The following is a 15928-nucleotide window of genomic DNA, read 5'->3' on the forward strand; positions in this document are numbered from 1 at the left end:
GAATGAGGCCATTTATTTGTCTCTTCCTTGCTAGTGCAAGAAATGGTGTACATGTATGAAAAATATTTCATTTTGATTTCCAAGGATACTTTTTCTTTATACTTATTTTGTATTTCTTCTGCATATGTACATGGTGTCTTAAAGAACTGGTAAGGAAAGATACAATGAAGGGGGAAGGGGTGATGCATTAAATTCTGAGCATTAGCTTTCAGTTGGTGTATGATGGTTGGTGTATGATTGTTGTTTTCCTTATATGCAGGAAACCTCTATGATATTAAGTTGCATGTCATTGTTTGTTTTAGTTTTGAAATCTCATGTACACTGTGCTAAATGTATGGAACTGAAACTTATATATAGACCTTTGCAATGCACTTAGAATTTGTTTTTAATATGCAACTGCACCTGGGCCACACCACAGGCATATGCACTTTCATTTTAGCACTTGCATAAGGGGTAGACTAGTATATGGATGATTCAGGCTGGTTTTTCTCCTAGCACATGAGAGTGAGGAGCAAGTGGGTGGGAAATTTTTTAGAATCACTTGGTAAGCAAATTATCTCATGCTACAGAATTGTTTTTTGGTGAGAAATGCTTTTTAGTTACAGTTGTGTCCTGGCCATAACATTTTTACTTTTGAAAATATGAACATGAAGCCTGGAATATCCCAACATTCATGTTAACTTGAGTCAATATACTGAGATTGCTGTGACTTTAGAATTTAAGGTCTAATTTGAGGTATTCTAATTTATGAAATGATTTTTTCAGATGAATCTCGTCCATTTCGCATTTACACAAGTGGAAAATTATACCATGCAGATGCTGAAGAGATATTCCGTAAGTTGTTATTTCTTCAAGCAGTTGATTCTTAATGGAAGTGTAGTGTCTTTACCTATTTGTAATTAGCTATTTGCACTGTATGGGAAGGGAATTTTACTTTTGTGGGACCCCATCTCTTGACGTTTCGTCCATCAGCTTCTTAAATTTGTTTACACTGTCTGCATTAATGTTTTTCTTTTTCTTTATGTTCCCTTCAGAATGTTTGTATAATCATCTATTTGTACTGTAAGAGGAGGGAGTTTTACACTCATGAGATCCCATGTCTTGAACATTCTCTTGTATCATACAACTTCTTAATTTTATGTTTTCTGTCTGCATTAACCATGTCCTCAGTCATTCTGTTCTGTTCAGACTCCCCTTATACATTAAAAGCACTTCTTTATACCATTTTTAGCAAAGTTTCTTGCTTAATTTCATGTTATGTCCTCTAGTTGCTTTATCCCTACATCTGTCAAAGAACTGTTCACTGTCCACGTCGATCTTTCTAAAACGTTTAAAGGTTGTAATGAGGTCAGCCCTCACTCTTGGTTTCAGGGCCAACAGATTTAAAGCATTAGTCCTTTCCTGTAATTTAGCTCTTCTTTATTCTGGTACCATCTTTGTTGCCCTCCTCTGGACCTTTTTTATCTCTTTGTGCTTCTTTAGGTGAGGTGACCAAACTTGAGAAGCATATTCTAGTTTTGGCCTTTTGTATGATATGAATAGCTTGCTGAATATTTCCTTATCCATATACTTAAATAAAAGCTACTGTATTTACCAGAAGACAGTTTATCTCCTTTACTATATACTATATTTGCCAGAAGACAGTTTATCTCCTTGACTATCTACTGTATTTGCCAGAAGACAGTTTATCTCCTTTACTATCTACTGTATTTGCCAGAAGACACTTTATCTCCTTTACTATCTATTGTATTTACCAGAAGACACTTTATCTCCTTTACTATCCTTCTAATGTGGGACTCTGATGATAGATTAGGGACATTGCTTACTCTCAAGTCCATGTCACGCAGAATCTTGTAGTACATTTTTTGTCTGATTGCAATCATAATGAGGCCTTCTTTTGCTTTGTCCCATCATCATTACATTTGCTTGGGTTGAATCTAATCAACCATGTATCAAACCAACTTTGGAGTCCATATAGGTGCATTGTAAGCTGATGCAATCCTCCTTGCTTTTCTCTTCCCAAATGATCTCAGCATCATCTGCAAACATTGTAAACTCTCCAAATTGTATTCTTTCCACATGAGCATACTACCTGAGAGCTACATTCCCAGAACAGAACCGTAGGGCATTCCACTGGTGATCTCCACCCATGTAGAGAAAGCTTCTCTAACATGCATCCTGAATTCACTTCCACAAACAATTGTCCATCCATTGGAGGACTTTCCCCTCTGTTCCTGCCTGGTATTCTAGCTTCTTAATCAGCTCTCATGTGGCTCAATGTCAAATGTTTTCTGGCAATCAAGATATAAAGTCTATCTAGCCTTCACTTTTGTTTAAGGCAGAGTTCACTCTTCAAAGAAATCTAAGAGGTTTTTTGCACATGACCTCCTTTCCCTAAAACTGTGTTGGCTCTTGCTTAGGCAATTTCTCCTTTTAACAAAATCATCCATTTGCTTTCTGATTAGATTTTCTAGTACCTTACAGACCACACTTATGAAGGAGACTGGTCTGTACTTCAGTATCTCTTCTGGACCTTCTTATAGATGGGTATGATGTTTGTTTTTCCATTCCTGTGGTTTTCACCTTTCTCCAGCAGCATCTTTTTTCTAATGATAATAATCATCTTATGAGAATTTAATCTGCTTAAGCAGTGCATCACTTTAAAAAAAAAATTATGAGACTAGCATATATGTTCTTTTCAGAAAGGGTACATCAAGGAGAAATTGCAGTTCACAAGTGTGAAGTTAAAACGCCACAATATGGAGACATATATGTCCTTGATAAGAGTTTTGGTAAGTGTTTTTCTCTTATATTCCTGTGGACAGAGGAAAGCCTCAAGTCATAATCTTAATTTGTAGTAGAAACATTACAGTACAGGAGGAGTCCAAGGGAAAGGCAAGAGGCATGCCCTGGATAGAGCTCCATAGTGTAGTGATTAGTGTTGCTGGCTAAGATTTCATGTATGCTTCTGCCTGGATTTAAGTCCTTGCTGCAGTAATCAGCCCACAGCTAACCCAATTGTTCATCCTCCTTTCAAGTTCCTGGCTTTGGCAGGAGTATTGGACCTCCTTCCTGCCCCAAGAGACCCTTTTGTCTTTATGGGGCTCTTGCATTACTGAGGAAGCTGGCCATGTCCACCACTAAGAACCATAGACCATAAAGTGCTGCGATGATGTGTGTGTATTGATGTCCAGAGGGTGCAGGGCACTTGAGCACAGAAGACCCTTACCACCATCTGGGTTTTTATTCTAGGAAGACCCTGTGGTTGTCAAAACTATGGATGGCAAGGTAGAGGGTTTATGGGAAAAGAGCTTTTGGGGAAGTCACCCTTGAATACATACTTTATTGGACTCAAAAGAGTTAATGATAATCAAGTTATAGTTCATAAACAGCAAACTTGTTCCATGAAAATACAAAGAAATGATGCACATATCTGTAAGGTAGCAGGAGACAGCGACAAAGTATAATGAATAATAAAGAAAAAATATCTGGAAAGCTGTGTAGGTATGTATATTTGCGTGTGTGGACGTATGTATATACATGTGTATGGGGGTGGGTTGGGCCATTTTCTTTCGTCTGTTTCCTTGCGCTACCTCGCAAACGCGGGAGACAGCGACAAAGCAAAAAAGAAAAAAAAAAATCTGTAAGGTAATATAATGGCAGTATATCTCCATTGATGCTGTTTCTCCTTACTCCCACAAAGCACCCAGCCATCTGTGTTGCAGAGAAGGTGACCTTGATGCTTTCCTTAGTAACTATCTGTCTCTGACATATGTTCCCTCTGGGATCTCCCATCAAGAGTGTGGCCGTGGCAAGTCTCCTTGTATCCCTGTTGTTACATGCCTCCCTGGCATACACCATTCCACGCATTCTTTCCCTGTTTTTCCCCCTGCAGAGCTCTTCTGCCCTGTCTCCCTATGTCTTGGATGATCTTCCTCTCACACCAACTGCTTTGAATGTACTATGATACACTCCCCGTGGAAACTCCCCAAATTACATTCTTTCCTCATGACCAAACTACCTCAAAGTTTTATATTTCACCCTGTCTACCTTTCCACAATTGATTCCTGTTTCATTCTCTTCCATAGCAAATCTTTCATACACCCTCTCATTTTTTTCTTTAATTTTTTTTTTTTTTTTTTTTTTTTTTTTATACTTTGTCGCTGTCTCCCGCGTTTGCGAGGTAGCGCAAGGAAACAGACGAAAGAAATGGCCCAACCCCCCCCCCCATACACATGTACATACACACGTCCACACACGCAAATATACATACCTACACAGCTTTCCATGGTTTACCCCAGACGCTTCACATGCCTTGCTTCAATCCACTGACAGCACGTCAACCCCTGTATACCACATGACTCCAATTCACTCTATTTCTTGCCCTCCTTTCACCCTCCTGCATGTTCAGGCCCCGATCACACAAAATCTTTTTCACTCCATCTTTCCACCTCCAATTTGGTCTCCCTCTTCTCCTCGTTCCCTCCACCTCCGACACATATATCCTCTTGGTCAATCTCTCCTCACTCATTCTCTCCATGTGCCCAAACCATTTCAAAACACCCTCTTCTGCTCTCTCAACCACGCTCTTTTTATTTCCACACATCTCTCTTACCCTTACGTTACTTACTCGATCAAACCACCTCACACCACACATTGTCCTCAAACATCTCATTTCCAGCACATCCATCCTCCTGCGCACATCTCTATCCATAGCCCACGCCTCGCAACCATACAACATTGTTGGAACCACTATTCCCTCAAACATACCCATTTTTGCTTTCCGAGATAGTGTTCTCGACTTCCACACATTTTTCAAGGCTCCCAAAATTTTCGCCCCCTCCCCCACCCTATGATCCACTTCCGCTTCCATGGTTCCATCCGCTGACAGATCCACTCCCAGATATCTAAAACACTTCACTTCCTCCAGTTTTTCTCCATTCAAACTCACCTCCCAATTGACTTGACCCTCACCCCTACTGTACCTAATAACCTTGCTCTTATTCACATTTACTCTCAACTTTCTTCTTCCACACACTTTACCAAACTCAGTCACCAGCTTCTGCAGTTTCTCACATGAATCAGCCACCAGCGCTGTATCATCAGCGAACAACAACTGACTCACTTCCCAAGCTCTCTCATCCCCAACAGACTTCATACTTGCCCCTCTTTCCAGGACTCTTGCATTTACCTCCCTTACAACCCCATCCATAAACAAATTAAACAACCATGGAGACATCACACACCCCTGCCGCAAACCTACATTCACTGAGAACCAATCACTTTCCTCTCTTCCTACACGTACACATGCCTTACATCCTCGATAAAAACTTTTCACTGCTTCTAACAACTTGCCTCCCACACCATATATTCTTAATACCTTCCACAGAGCATCTCTATCAACTCTATCATATGCCTTCTCCAGATCCATAAATGCTACATACAAATCCATTTGCTTTTCTAAGTATTTCTCACATACATTCTTCAAAGCAAACACCTGATCCACACATCCTCTACCACTTCTGAAACCACACTGCTCTTCCCCAATCTGATGCTCTGTACATGCCTTCACCCTCTCAATCAATACCCTCCCATATAATTTACCAGGAATACTCAACAAACTTATACCTCTGTAATTTGAGCACTCACTCTTATCCCCTTTGCCTTTGTACAATGGCACTATGCACGCATACCGCCAATCCTCAGGCACCTCACCATGAGTCATACATACATTAAATAACCTTACCAACCAGTCAACAATACAGTCACCCCCTTTCTTAATAAATTCCACTGCAATACCATCCAAACCTGCTGCCTTGCCGGCTTTCATCTTCCGCAAAGCTTTTACTACCTCTTCTCTGTTTACCAAATCATTTTCCCTAACCCTCTCACTTTGCACACCACCTCGACCAAAACACCCTATATCTGCCACTCTGTCATCAGACACATTCAACAAACCTTCAAAATACTCATTCCATCTCCTTCTCACATCACCGCTACTTGTTATCACCTCCCCATTTACGCCCTTCACTGAAGTTCCCATTTGCTCCCTTGTCTTACGCACCCTATTTACCTCCTTCCAGAACATCTTTTTATTTTCCCTAAAATTTACTGATAGTCTCTCACCCCAACTCTCATTTGCCCTTTTTTTCACCTCTTGCACCTTTCTCTTGACCTCCATATAGTTATACCACATGCTCTTCTCAAGCAGTGCATTTCCACAACTTGGATTTTTGGCCTCAGTGCCTTATTCCATATCCATGTTTCAGCTGCATAGGTCAGGGTTGGGATGTCTATGCTGTCACTTAATCCTGTCTTCACTTCCACACTTACACCTCAACCTGTGTGTGACCCTCCTCATGTCTCAGCCTAGAAATAGGTGGTGTCAGATTGGACAGCAAACTGCCCATGACCACATGACACTTGCCTAATTGCATGAATAAAATTTTGGTGGTGCTGAGGAAAACCATGGAAACTGAAAACTTGATGTTGTGGTTAGCAAAATGATATACATTTTTCTAAGCATGTATACTGAAAAATGTTGGCAAAACCTTGGTGGGCAAGGGACCTCTGTAACAAGTGCTCATTGTCATCTTTATGGTTGTTTAGTTTTAGGTATGAAAGGTCTTGGGATACGTTGAAATGGTGTTTGTAGTGCTGTTGGATGTCCAGAGCATAGACAGGAGAGTATGACTCATGTTTGCTTGGGGAGTATAGTTTTTGATAGGGAGCTGGAGTTTAAGCCTGAGTTGGAAGGTCGCTTGTTTAGTGCTTGTCAATGTGTACATGTTTTGTCAGTTTTGTGGTTGTTGGAGGTGAATTGTTCCAATTCATTCTAACCTGCGCATGCTTTTCACCCTCCTGCATGTTCAGGTCTCTCACTTAAAAATATTTTTCATCCTACCCTTCCATATCCACCTTGTTTTCCCCTTCTTCTTGTCCCATCCACTTCTGAAAACACATATCCTTTTTGTCAATTCCTCCTCACTCATTCTCTCCATATGTCCAGTTCATTTCAGCACACCCTCTTCAGCTCTCTCAACCACCCTCTTCTAATTGTTACATCTCTTTCGTACCTTTTTTAATACATACTTGATCAAACCACCTCTCAACATATATTGTCTTAAGACATTTCATTTCCATCACCTCCACCCTTCTCTGCAAATCCTCATCTATAGCCCATGTCTCACATCCCTACAACACTTTTGGGACTGCTATACCTTCAAACATACTCATTTTCACCCTCCCAAATAATGACCTCTCTTTTCACACATTCCTCAGTGCTCCCAGAACCTTCCTTTCCTCACCTACACTATGACTCCGTTTCGCTTCCATGGTTCCATTTGTGCCCATGTTTACTCCCAGGCATCTAAAATCTTCATTTCTTCCAAGTTTTTTCCATTCAAACTCACACCTCAATTAGCCTCACCTCATCGCTACATGTTACCACTTTCACATATGTCCCCTTCACCATTTTTTCCATTTGTCCTGTTGTTTTTCTCATTCTGTTAACATCCTTCTGAAATATCTTATTCTCCCTGAAGTTTACATACTTGCTTACCCCAACTTTCGTTTGCTCTCTCTTTTTAACCCCTTTACCTTTCTTTTGACCTCTTGTTGCTTTCTCATTTACATTTTCCAATTATTTGCACTCTTTTTTCTAACTACTGCCCATGCACCAGTCTTTTCTCTTTCATTATCAACTTTACTCTGTCATCTCACTACTCACTACCCGTTCTCACCTGCCCACCTCCCAACTTCCACATGTAACACACTTCTCTCACACATACCAGCACTATCTATATCTCTGATGCCTGTTCCAATTGGAACTCCTAAGAGAAGGCTGCAGCAGCAGTCTCCATGACTAAAGAACTCTAGTGCTGTTTCTTAGCCTTTAGTGCCTCACCCTTAACAGGCCACTGGGAGAGGGCAAGTCTGCTGCAGTGTTTGCAGAGGCTTCTGCTTAATTGTCCTAATGACTACTTCTGTCTAATGCTTGCTTCTTCTACCTAATGTTTCTACCTAATGCTCCTGTCTTCCCTTATATCAGTCTCTCCTCACCCACTCCCCTTGTTTTGTTTACTCTCACCTTTTTCCATTATGCACACAATCAATTAAATGCCAGGTGTTTTCTTGAAGAATCTAAATGAGAAATACGTGGAAAAAGTGAGTAAACTGTGTGGCATTTATTGTTATTGAGAAAACTTATGACATATTTGACAGAAACATATACATATTGTGTATGCAGTTACTAAAGGCAGTGAGTGGTTTTTACTGAGAGAGTAAGGCATGTATGTAAATTGGAAGGGAAGAGAGTAATTGGTTCCCACTGAAGATGGACCTGTATTAAGGATGTGTGGTGTTACTAAGATTATTTATTATATCTGTGGATGGAGTGGTGAGGGAGGTGAATTTGAAAGTAGCATTGTGAGGAGTGTATCTAATGTATGCTGATGGTGGGGAGGGTGTATGGGAAATGAATCATCTGCTAATTGCAGATGATTTTGCTCTTGTGCCAAATTCCAGAGAGAAACTTCAGAAGCTGGTGACTGAATTTGGCAGAGTGTGCACAAGGAGAAAGTTGAGAGTATAAATGAACAAAAGTAAAGAGGTGCAGCAGGGGAATGAGACAGCCTAGCATGAATGTAAATTTAAATGGGGAGGACCTTTGGGAGGGATGAAATGTTTTTGGTCACAGAGTGGAGAAGGCAGCAGATAGATCCATGGAGGCTTAAGTGATTCTTTGGTGGGAAAGGGGGCTAAGGTCTTGCATGCATGGAGGAATGTGTGCAATGGGAGATCTATGTCTGTTAGGGCATAGATGAGTATATTTGATGGTGAAATAGTTTTGATGATGTATGAAGTTTAGTCGTGGTCCTAGAATACAACAAAAAAAAGGAAGAATATGATGTGTTTGAAATGAAATGCATGAGGATATGTGGCATGGGGAGGATTGACTGTGTAAAGAATGGCAGCATAAGAGAGTTGTGTTAGGAAGCCCAGTTTGTGTGAGAGAGATGACAAATGATTTCTAAATTTCAGGTATACAGAGAGGACAAGCAAAGAAGAAAGGCTGATTTGGTGGAACTATGTATCAGAAGTGGAGGGTGGAAGGGAGAGGGGGAAACCATTAAGATGAAATTATGGAGTGAGGGTGACTTTGGGGTATGAGGGCCTATGAGCATTCAGGAGGATGAGAGACATGTATGATATGGAATGAATTGAATCTTTATGGTACAGTATATGATGGTAATTTACTATAAGTAAGCTGAACCAGGTTACTGTAAACCATGGAATAGTCTATAGGGTTTAGCTGAGGGTGATAAACTCAAGTTTTAGTACATTATACATGACAGTTAGAGAAATGGGGGTGTGCAAATGAGGCTCTTGTTCATGTATTTCTGACATTACCTTCTCAGGTGGGAGAAGCACTTGGAATAAAGAAAAGAGTAACATAATTTTTGCATTATAATCATCATTACAGTATTTTTGTGATTTGAAATTATTTGATAATGACATATCATTTTTCAGTCCCTTATAGTGACTCATTCCCATGGGTGAGAGAATACTACTACAAGGCACACTCAGTTGTTATGGAAAGATTTACTCTTCGAGATTCCAAGGATGTATTCACTTACCCATTGCCTCCAGCCAGCAAATCTGTTTTCACACTCTTCGAGAATGATCCTCCACTTTGTATTGTTCATTATGAGAAGGGTGTTTTTGGAAATGGAAAAACTGTCCAAAAGGTATGTTATTACAAGAAATCTGAAATTCATTTACAGAAAGTTTCATAATGATATGATCTCATTTGTGAAAAAATACCGAAAGTGTTGGATCTCATTGCATGGATGCTACATTAATTACATGACCTTTGCAGTTGTATTTTTTTTTTTGTAAAATCAGATTTAATCCAGAACTGTTAAAGCAAAATTCATGAAAGGATAAATTGTGTGTTATGGTTAAAGTTGTATTATTTGAAATTCAAGTTTGTTCTTTTAAGAAAAAGATTACAATTTATATATTCTGTGGACCAGTGGGGTGATTGAAGTTCCTATAGATTTTCAGTTTACTCACACACATCCTTACCCCATATCAGGTGTGCTAAGTGAAGCATTACATTGGTTTATATTCTAATACAGGTCCTTCCTTTTTCAATTTGGATGCTGAGTTAATTCTTCAGGGAAGATTGGAGCCTAATTTTACATGCCTACCTTTATAAATAGAACTCCTTCCTACGCTATCTAATATCATTTCTCTGATAACAACATCTTAAGTGCTACTAGCATTATTCACATTACTTTCCCTCTGTCCATATCTTTCAGTGTACCTCTTCCCTTTGTACTTTCAGCTATACAACAATTTATCTACTATATGTTCTTCATAGCCATACCATCTTAAAAGGTTTTCATTCATTTATGTTTTTAGTAATTTCTTTCCTTTATGGTCTTCCTATTGAGTATGTAAGATTCTCCTGGATAATCTTTAGGAAAAATAGTGTCAAAACCTTTAGGCACTCATTATCTTCAGTGAGGATGCACCAGCCATCCTCAACCTTTGCGAACCACACAGTTGTGATTGCATTGGCTCTCTTGTTTTGGAACCACCCTTGGCCAGTTATTGACTGCCAGCAGGATGACATCATTGACCCATGTACATTCATCCATTCAGAGCACACAGTTCTTGGGGATTTTGCAGTCAGAGTGTTGCTGCTACCAGACTGGCTTTTTCCATTACATGAATCTGTATCCTTTTTCTTTCTTTTATATTTACTGATTTGTGTCTCAGTGAATTTCATGCTTATGTTTGCCTTGGTTTGCCTTGTATTTATTGTACGTGGTGAATAGTTTTAGAACAAGATAACAGATAGGAGCATCAGTGAGGAGGGGAGGTCAGGCAAAGAAAGGGTAAAGAGGAGATAGACTTACTTCTTTTGTATGTATTGTACGTGGTGAATAGTGTTAGAACAAGAGAACAGATAGGAGCATCAATGAAGAGGGGAGGTCAGGCAAAGAAAGGGTAAAGAGGAGATGGAGTTGGCATTTTGAAGGAATGTTGGGTGTATTAGATGATAGGGTGGCAGTTGTGGGATATTTAGGATGAGGAGGTATGCAATTTGAGAGTCATGGTGAATGGATTGATGAAAGGAGAAGAGGTGGTAAAAGCTCTGCATAAGATGAAGTGTGGCAAATCACATGGAGTGGAGAGGATTGCAGTTGAATTTCTGAGGAAAGTGGATGACTGTTGTTAATTGGTTAGTCAAGTTTTTCATTGTATATTTGGTTTAAGGGGAGTTTACTGAGGACTGTTGGAATGCCTACATAGTGAGAGATAGAAAGGAAATGAGACAAAAGTGAATGCCTGAAACTTACAGGGATATAAATCTTTTGAGTACACTTGGTATGATGTAAGGGAAAGTGGTGGTTGAGAGGATGATGGCATGAACAGAGTATTAGACTGAGAAGGTACTATGAGGCCTCACGAATAGCAGAGGATGTGTGGAGTAGGTGTTTGCATTGATGAATTTGTGTGAAAGATACACGGAGAAAGAGAAGGATTTGTATGTTGCATTTATGAATCTGGGGAAAGCATAGGATAGGCTTGCTGGGATGCTTTTTATAAGGTGCTGCAAATATATAGCATCGAAGGAAAGCTGCTGAAGGCAGTGAAGAGTTTTTATCATGAGAGGAAAGAGTGGGTGTGAGTAGGAAGGAAGGAGGATGATTTGTTCTGGGTGAAGGTGGTTCTGCACAAAGGGAGTGTGATGTCACCATGGCTATTTAATGTGTTTATGGATGTAAGGGAAGTGACTAGAAGGATCTTGGAGGGATGGGTCTGCAGTCTTTTGGGATGGGAAGGGCCCGGGAGTTGAATTAGTTGCTGTTTGCTGATGACATGGTTCTGTTGGGAGAATATTTGAAAAGAGGAAGTCAAGAGTTAATGTCAATGAAATAAGGGTATGAGGTTTAGGAGGGGGGAGAGACAGGTTGTTTTAAGTGTGAGTCTGAATAAAGAGAACCTGTAGGAAGTGGATTGCTTGAGTTACCTGGAAGTGGACATGCCAGTGGATGGAGCTTTGAGAGCTGATGTGAATCATAGGATGGATGAGGGGATAAAAGTCCTAGATGCACTGAGGTGTGTGTCGAAAGGGAAGTCACCATCTGTTAGGGCAAAGATGGGTCATTTGATAGTGCTGTATGAATATAAGTCAAGGCCCTAAATGCAAAACTATGGAAAAGGGTGGATAAGTTGTAAATTAAATGATTGTGGACAGTATGTGGTGTGAGGAAGGTTGATTGAATAAGGAATTACATTGTAAGAGAAGGATGTATTAGGTAGAGGACACTTGAGAGAGCTCAACAGGTTGTGCTGAAATGTTTTAGACATATGGATAGGATGGAGAGAATAAGATTTTGAGTGTTTGGGGATGGAATATGCAGGGAGATGAAAGGCATGCATGGGATGAAGTGAATTTGAGTGATATTTTATGTGAGGAACAACTTGCTGTCAGTGAACCAAACCAGGGCATGTGAAGCACTTGGGGGAATCTGCTGAAAGGTCTATGAGGCCTTGTGGATAGTGGGCTGTGGATTCGGTTCATTATGCATAGTGGCTAAGGAATGGATGTGAGTGAATGATGCATTTTCTTTGTCTGCTCCTGGTGCTGTTTTGCCAATGCAGGAAACAGCGAACATGTATGAAAGAGAAATAGATAGATAAAGCGTAGCTTTCTGCTTCTGGTGCTGTTTTGCTGATGCAGGAAACAGTGAACATGTATGAAAGAGAAATAGATAAATACAGCCTAGCATAAGTCAGGGTACCCAGTTTATCAACAAGCTTCATAGGGGAATGTGAATAGCTGGGTTGACTTCAAACTGACTTCTGAGACCAGAATTTAAACCTATATGGGCTCAACCATTAGCAGCACATGAATGCATTAAGGTCTGCTTTACTAACCATTGCACCACTAGCAGTAAACATCTCAGCCTTAAGCAATAGCTAACATTGTAACTGACAAACCACCCAAAACAAAAATGGCAGAATTCAGTGTAGTGTTAATAAAAACCGAGATACCTGAGAATATAGACAAACCAAAATCAATCAGCAGTGACCTTGTCCAGTGACTTCAATTTTGATTTCATAGAATGGGAAAAAGGTGTCATAGAATTTGGATATAAACTTAAAATCAAACATGATAACAAGGCATTAGGAGATGAACTAGAGCATTTAAATAAAGTAATGGCCTTATTTGAGGCATATAATTCAGTTTATATATAGACCTCCAAGAGATAATCAAATAGTAAAGGCTTTTAAGTTTTCAAAACCATCATTTCTTCACATCATACATCCTTCTCACATCTTCATCCTTTACTTTATCTGTTCTCCTATTTACATGTGTATTACTTAAGGTATCCATCTTTACTGCTCAATTTTCACTTATTCTTACCAAGAAAAACTATCTCTCTGTTTGTATATGCATGTATCATCATCACTCCATTTTCATTTCAGTGGGATGGCTCACGTACACAACGCATCTGTAACTTTGCTCCTCTCCTTTTAAGTTTATTATCAGCTCAAGAGAAACAGTTATAAATTCTTCCCATTCAACAGAGCTTCTGTTGCACCATCAGTTCTCCCTCTTTGAATAACTTTAGATGAAGCTTTCCCCCTGCCAGCCTTACTGATCACTTTCAGAAACTTGAAACTTATTTATAGTTTGTATGTATGGATGCAAGGCATAGGCTATAGATGAGACTGTATGGAAGAAGGTAGATTTTGTTGGAGGTGAAATGTTTGAAGACAGTATGTTGGGATAGGAGGGTTCATCAGATAAGTAATGATAAGATAAGAAAGAGGTATGATAATAAGAAAGTATGTTTAACGGAACTGAAAAAGGTGTGCTGAAATGATTTGGACATATGGAGATAATGAATGAGGATAGGTTGACAAAGCTGCTTGATCACATGATAGATGTGTGGCCATTGGCAACTTAAGGGTGGGCTGTTTTGATACCTGCTTCTTTCCCCACATTGAAGCTTTGGAACTCTCTACTTTCTCATGTCTTTCCCAATAACTATGACCTGGCACATTTCAAGACAGGTCTTTCACTTTCTCAAAAATTTGTAAATACTTTCCCTTGTCTTTTCTTTTTCTGTTTCATAATTCTCTCTATATTTCAATTAAGGCCTGGCCTTGATGTGGGCTTTTGTTCCCTGGCTGGAGCCTTCAACATAAATAAGATATATGTATCAGAAAAGGAGGGGAAAAGAAGGGGGAGACCATATTAGAGGTGGAAAGATGGAGAGATTTTGAATGCTTTGGGCCTGATTGTCAGAAAGGAGAGAGGGAATTGGAGCAATATGGTTTACAGGGGCTACATACTGTCAGCAGAGTGATTGAGGGCATATGAAGCAGCTGGGTTAAACCACGGAAAGGTCTGTGAGGCCTGGTTGTGAATAGGGGGCTGTGGTTTCGGTGTATTACACATGACAGCTGGAGAATATGGATGTGAGTAAATGAGACCTTTTCCTTATCTTTTCCATTTTCTCTCTCTAGCATAGGAAAGGACAAATTAGCATGTAAGAAAGATGAGAAATTATGTTCTGCTTATACTGATGTGGCACTGTGATAGCCCTCCTTTGTCAGGGACTAAGAAAATTGTCCTTACACACCCTCATTTTCAACATGTTTCATATATACAATTGTGCTGTACAAATATTGTATTATGCTAGAGATAAGTAAGCTTATAATAGTAGAGCTTCTTGCAGATGCAATGGTTTCAGTGCATCACACATGACAGCTAGAGAATGAATGTGAGTAAATATGGCCTTTTCTTTATCTTTTCCTTGCTTTCTCTCACAAATGTAGGAAAGGATGATTAGCATGAAAGAAAGACAAGAAATTCTGTTTTGCTCATACTGGTGTGGCACTGTGATAGCCCTCCTTTTCCAGAAACAAGAAAAGTGCTCTTACTCACCCTCAGTTTCAACATCTTTCATAGACGCAAATTGTTGTGTACAAGTATTATAATAGAGATGAATGAGCTTCCCTGTGTATTGTAGAAGGCAACTAAAAGAGGTGGTAGCTTGAGGTTGGACCTTCCTTCATTTTGTATATCAATTTTAAAACATGGAACAGAAGGAGCCAAGTGAGAAGTGCTCATTCCTCCTCGAAGGCCCAGGCTGGAGTTTAGATGTAACCACAATGAGAAGAAAGGAGAGATATGTAGTATGTTTTAGGAGAGGAACTTTGATGTTCTGGCTCTAAGTGAAACAAAGTTCAATAATAGATTATAAGAATGGTTTAGGAATGTCTTAGGGGTAAAGTCAGGGATTTGTAAGATGGTAAGAGCTAAGGAAGGGTTAGGACTGCTGATCAAGCAGTAGTTGTGGTAATGGATGAAAGAGTTTAGGGAAGTGAGCTTCAGACTGATATAGGTTAAAATGAAAATGGGATGCAAGGGTTGGTTGATTATTATTAGTGCTTATGCACCTGGCCATGAAAAGGAGAAGGATGAGAAGCAAGTGTTATGGGAGCAGCTGGGCAGTTTTGATGGTATAGAATGGGTACTAGTGATGGATGATTTAGATATGAGGATGAGTCATTTGGCATTTGAGGGTATAACTGGGGGACATGGGATAATTTCTGTATCTATGTCTTTGCACCATGTTTTTATTATTATGCTTATATTGGCAGTATTAAAATTTTAGTATGTGACTTGATTTTTGCAGTTTGAAAAATCTGAAGAAACTAAGGATTGTGATCGTCGGTCTGGGATATATACTGAATCCAATTCGAATATGACTCTCTCTCTGGTAGATGCCATGTTAACCAACCCAGATGAAAACAGAATTGTCTCTGCTCCTGTTTTGAATCCCCAGCCTTTCCAAGTTTATCTTCTAAGACTATCAAATGAAAAGAATTCAAG

The 15928-nt window shown here is 39.6% G+C and overlaps 1 protein-coding gene across 7 annotated transcripts in view; it reads left to right on the forward strand.

Moving 5' to 3' along the window:
* Positions 1-15928, forward strand: part of LOC139746192 (uncharacterized) — a 185024-nt gene that overhangs the window by 59250 nt on the left and 109846 nt on the right. For all 7 annotated transcript variants that reach the window (XR_011712100.1, XM_071657115.1, XM_071657111.1 and 4 more), the window contains 4 exons: positions 766-834; positions 2703-2792; positions 9532-9749; positions 15732-15927. Coding sequence is in view for 6 of the 7 variants with exons in the window: in XM_071657115.1 (XP_071513216.1) it covers positions 766-834; positions 2703-2792; positions 9532-9749; positions 15732-15927 (573 nt within the window). In the remaining variant the exon portion in view is untranslated. The remainder of the gene's footprint in view (positions 1-765; positions 835-2702; positions 2793-9531; positions 9750-15731; position 15928) is intronic.

This window comes from Panulirus ornatus, chromosome 64 (genome assembly GCF_036320965.1).
Source record: "Panulirus ornatus isolate Po-2019 chromosome 64, ASM3632096v1, whole genome shotgun sequence".
Classification (NCBI taxonomy): Eukaryota; Metazoa; Arthropoda; class Malacostraca; order Decapoda; family Palinuridae; genus Panulirus; species Panulirus ornatus.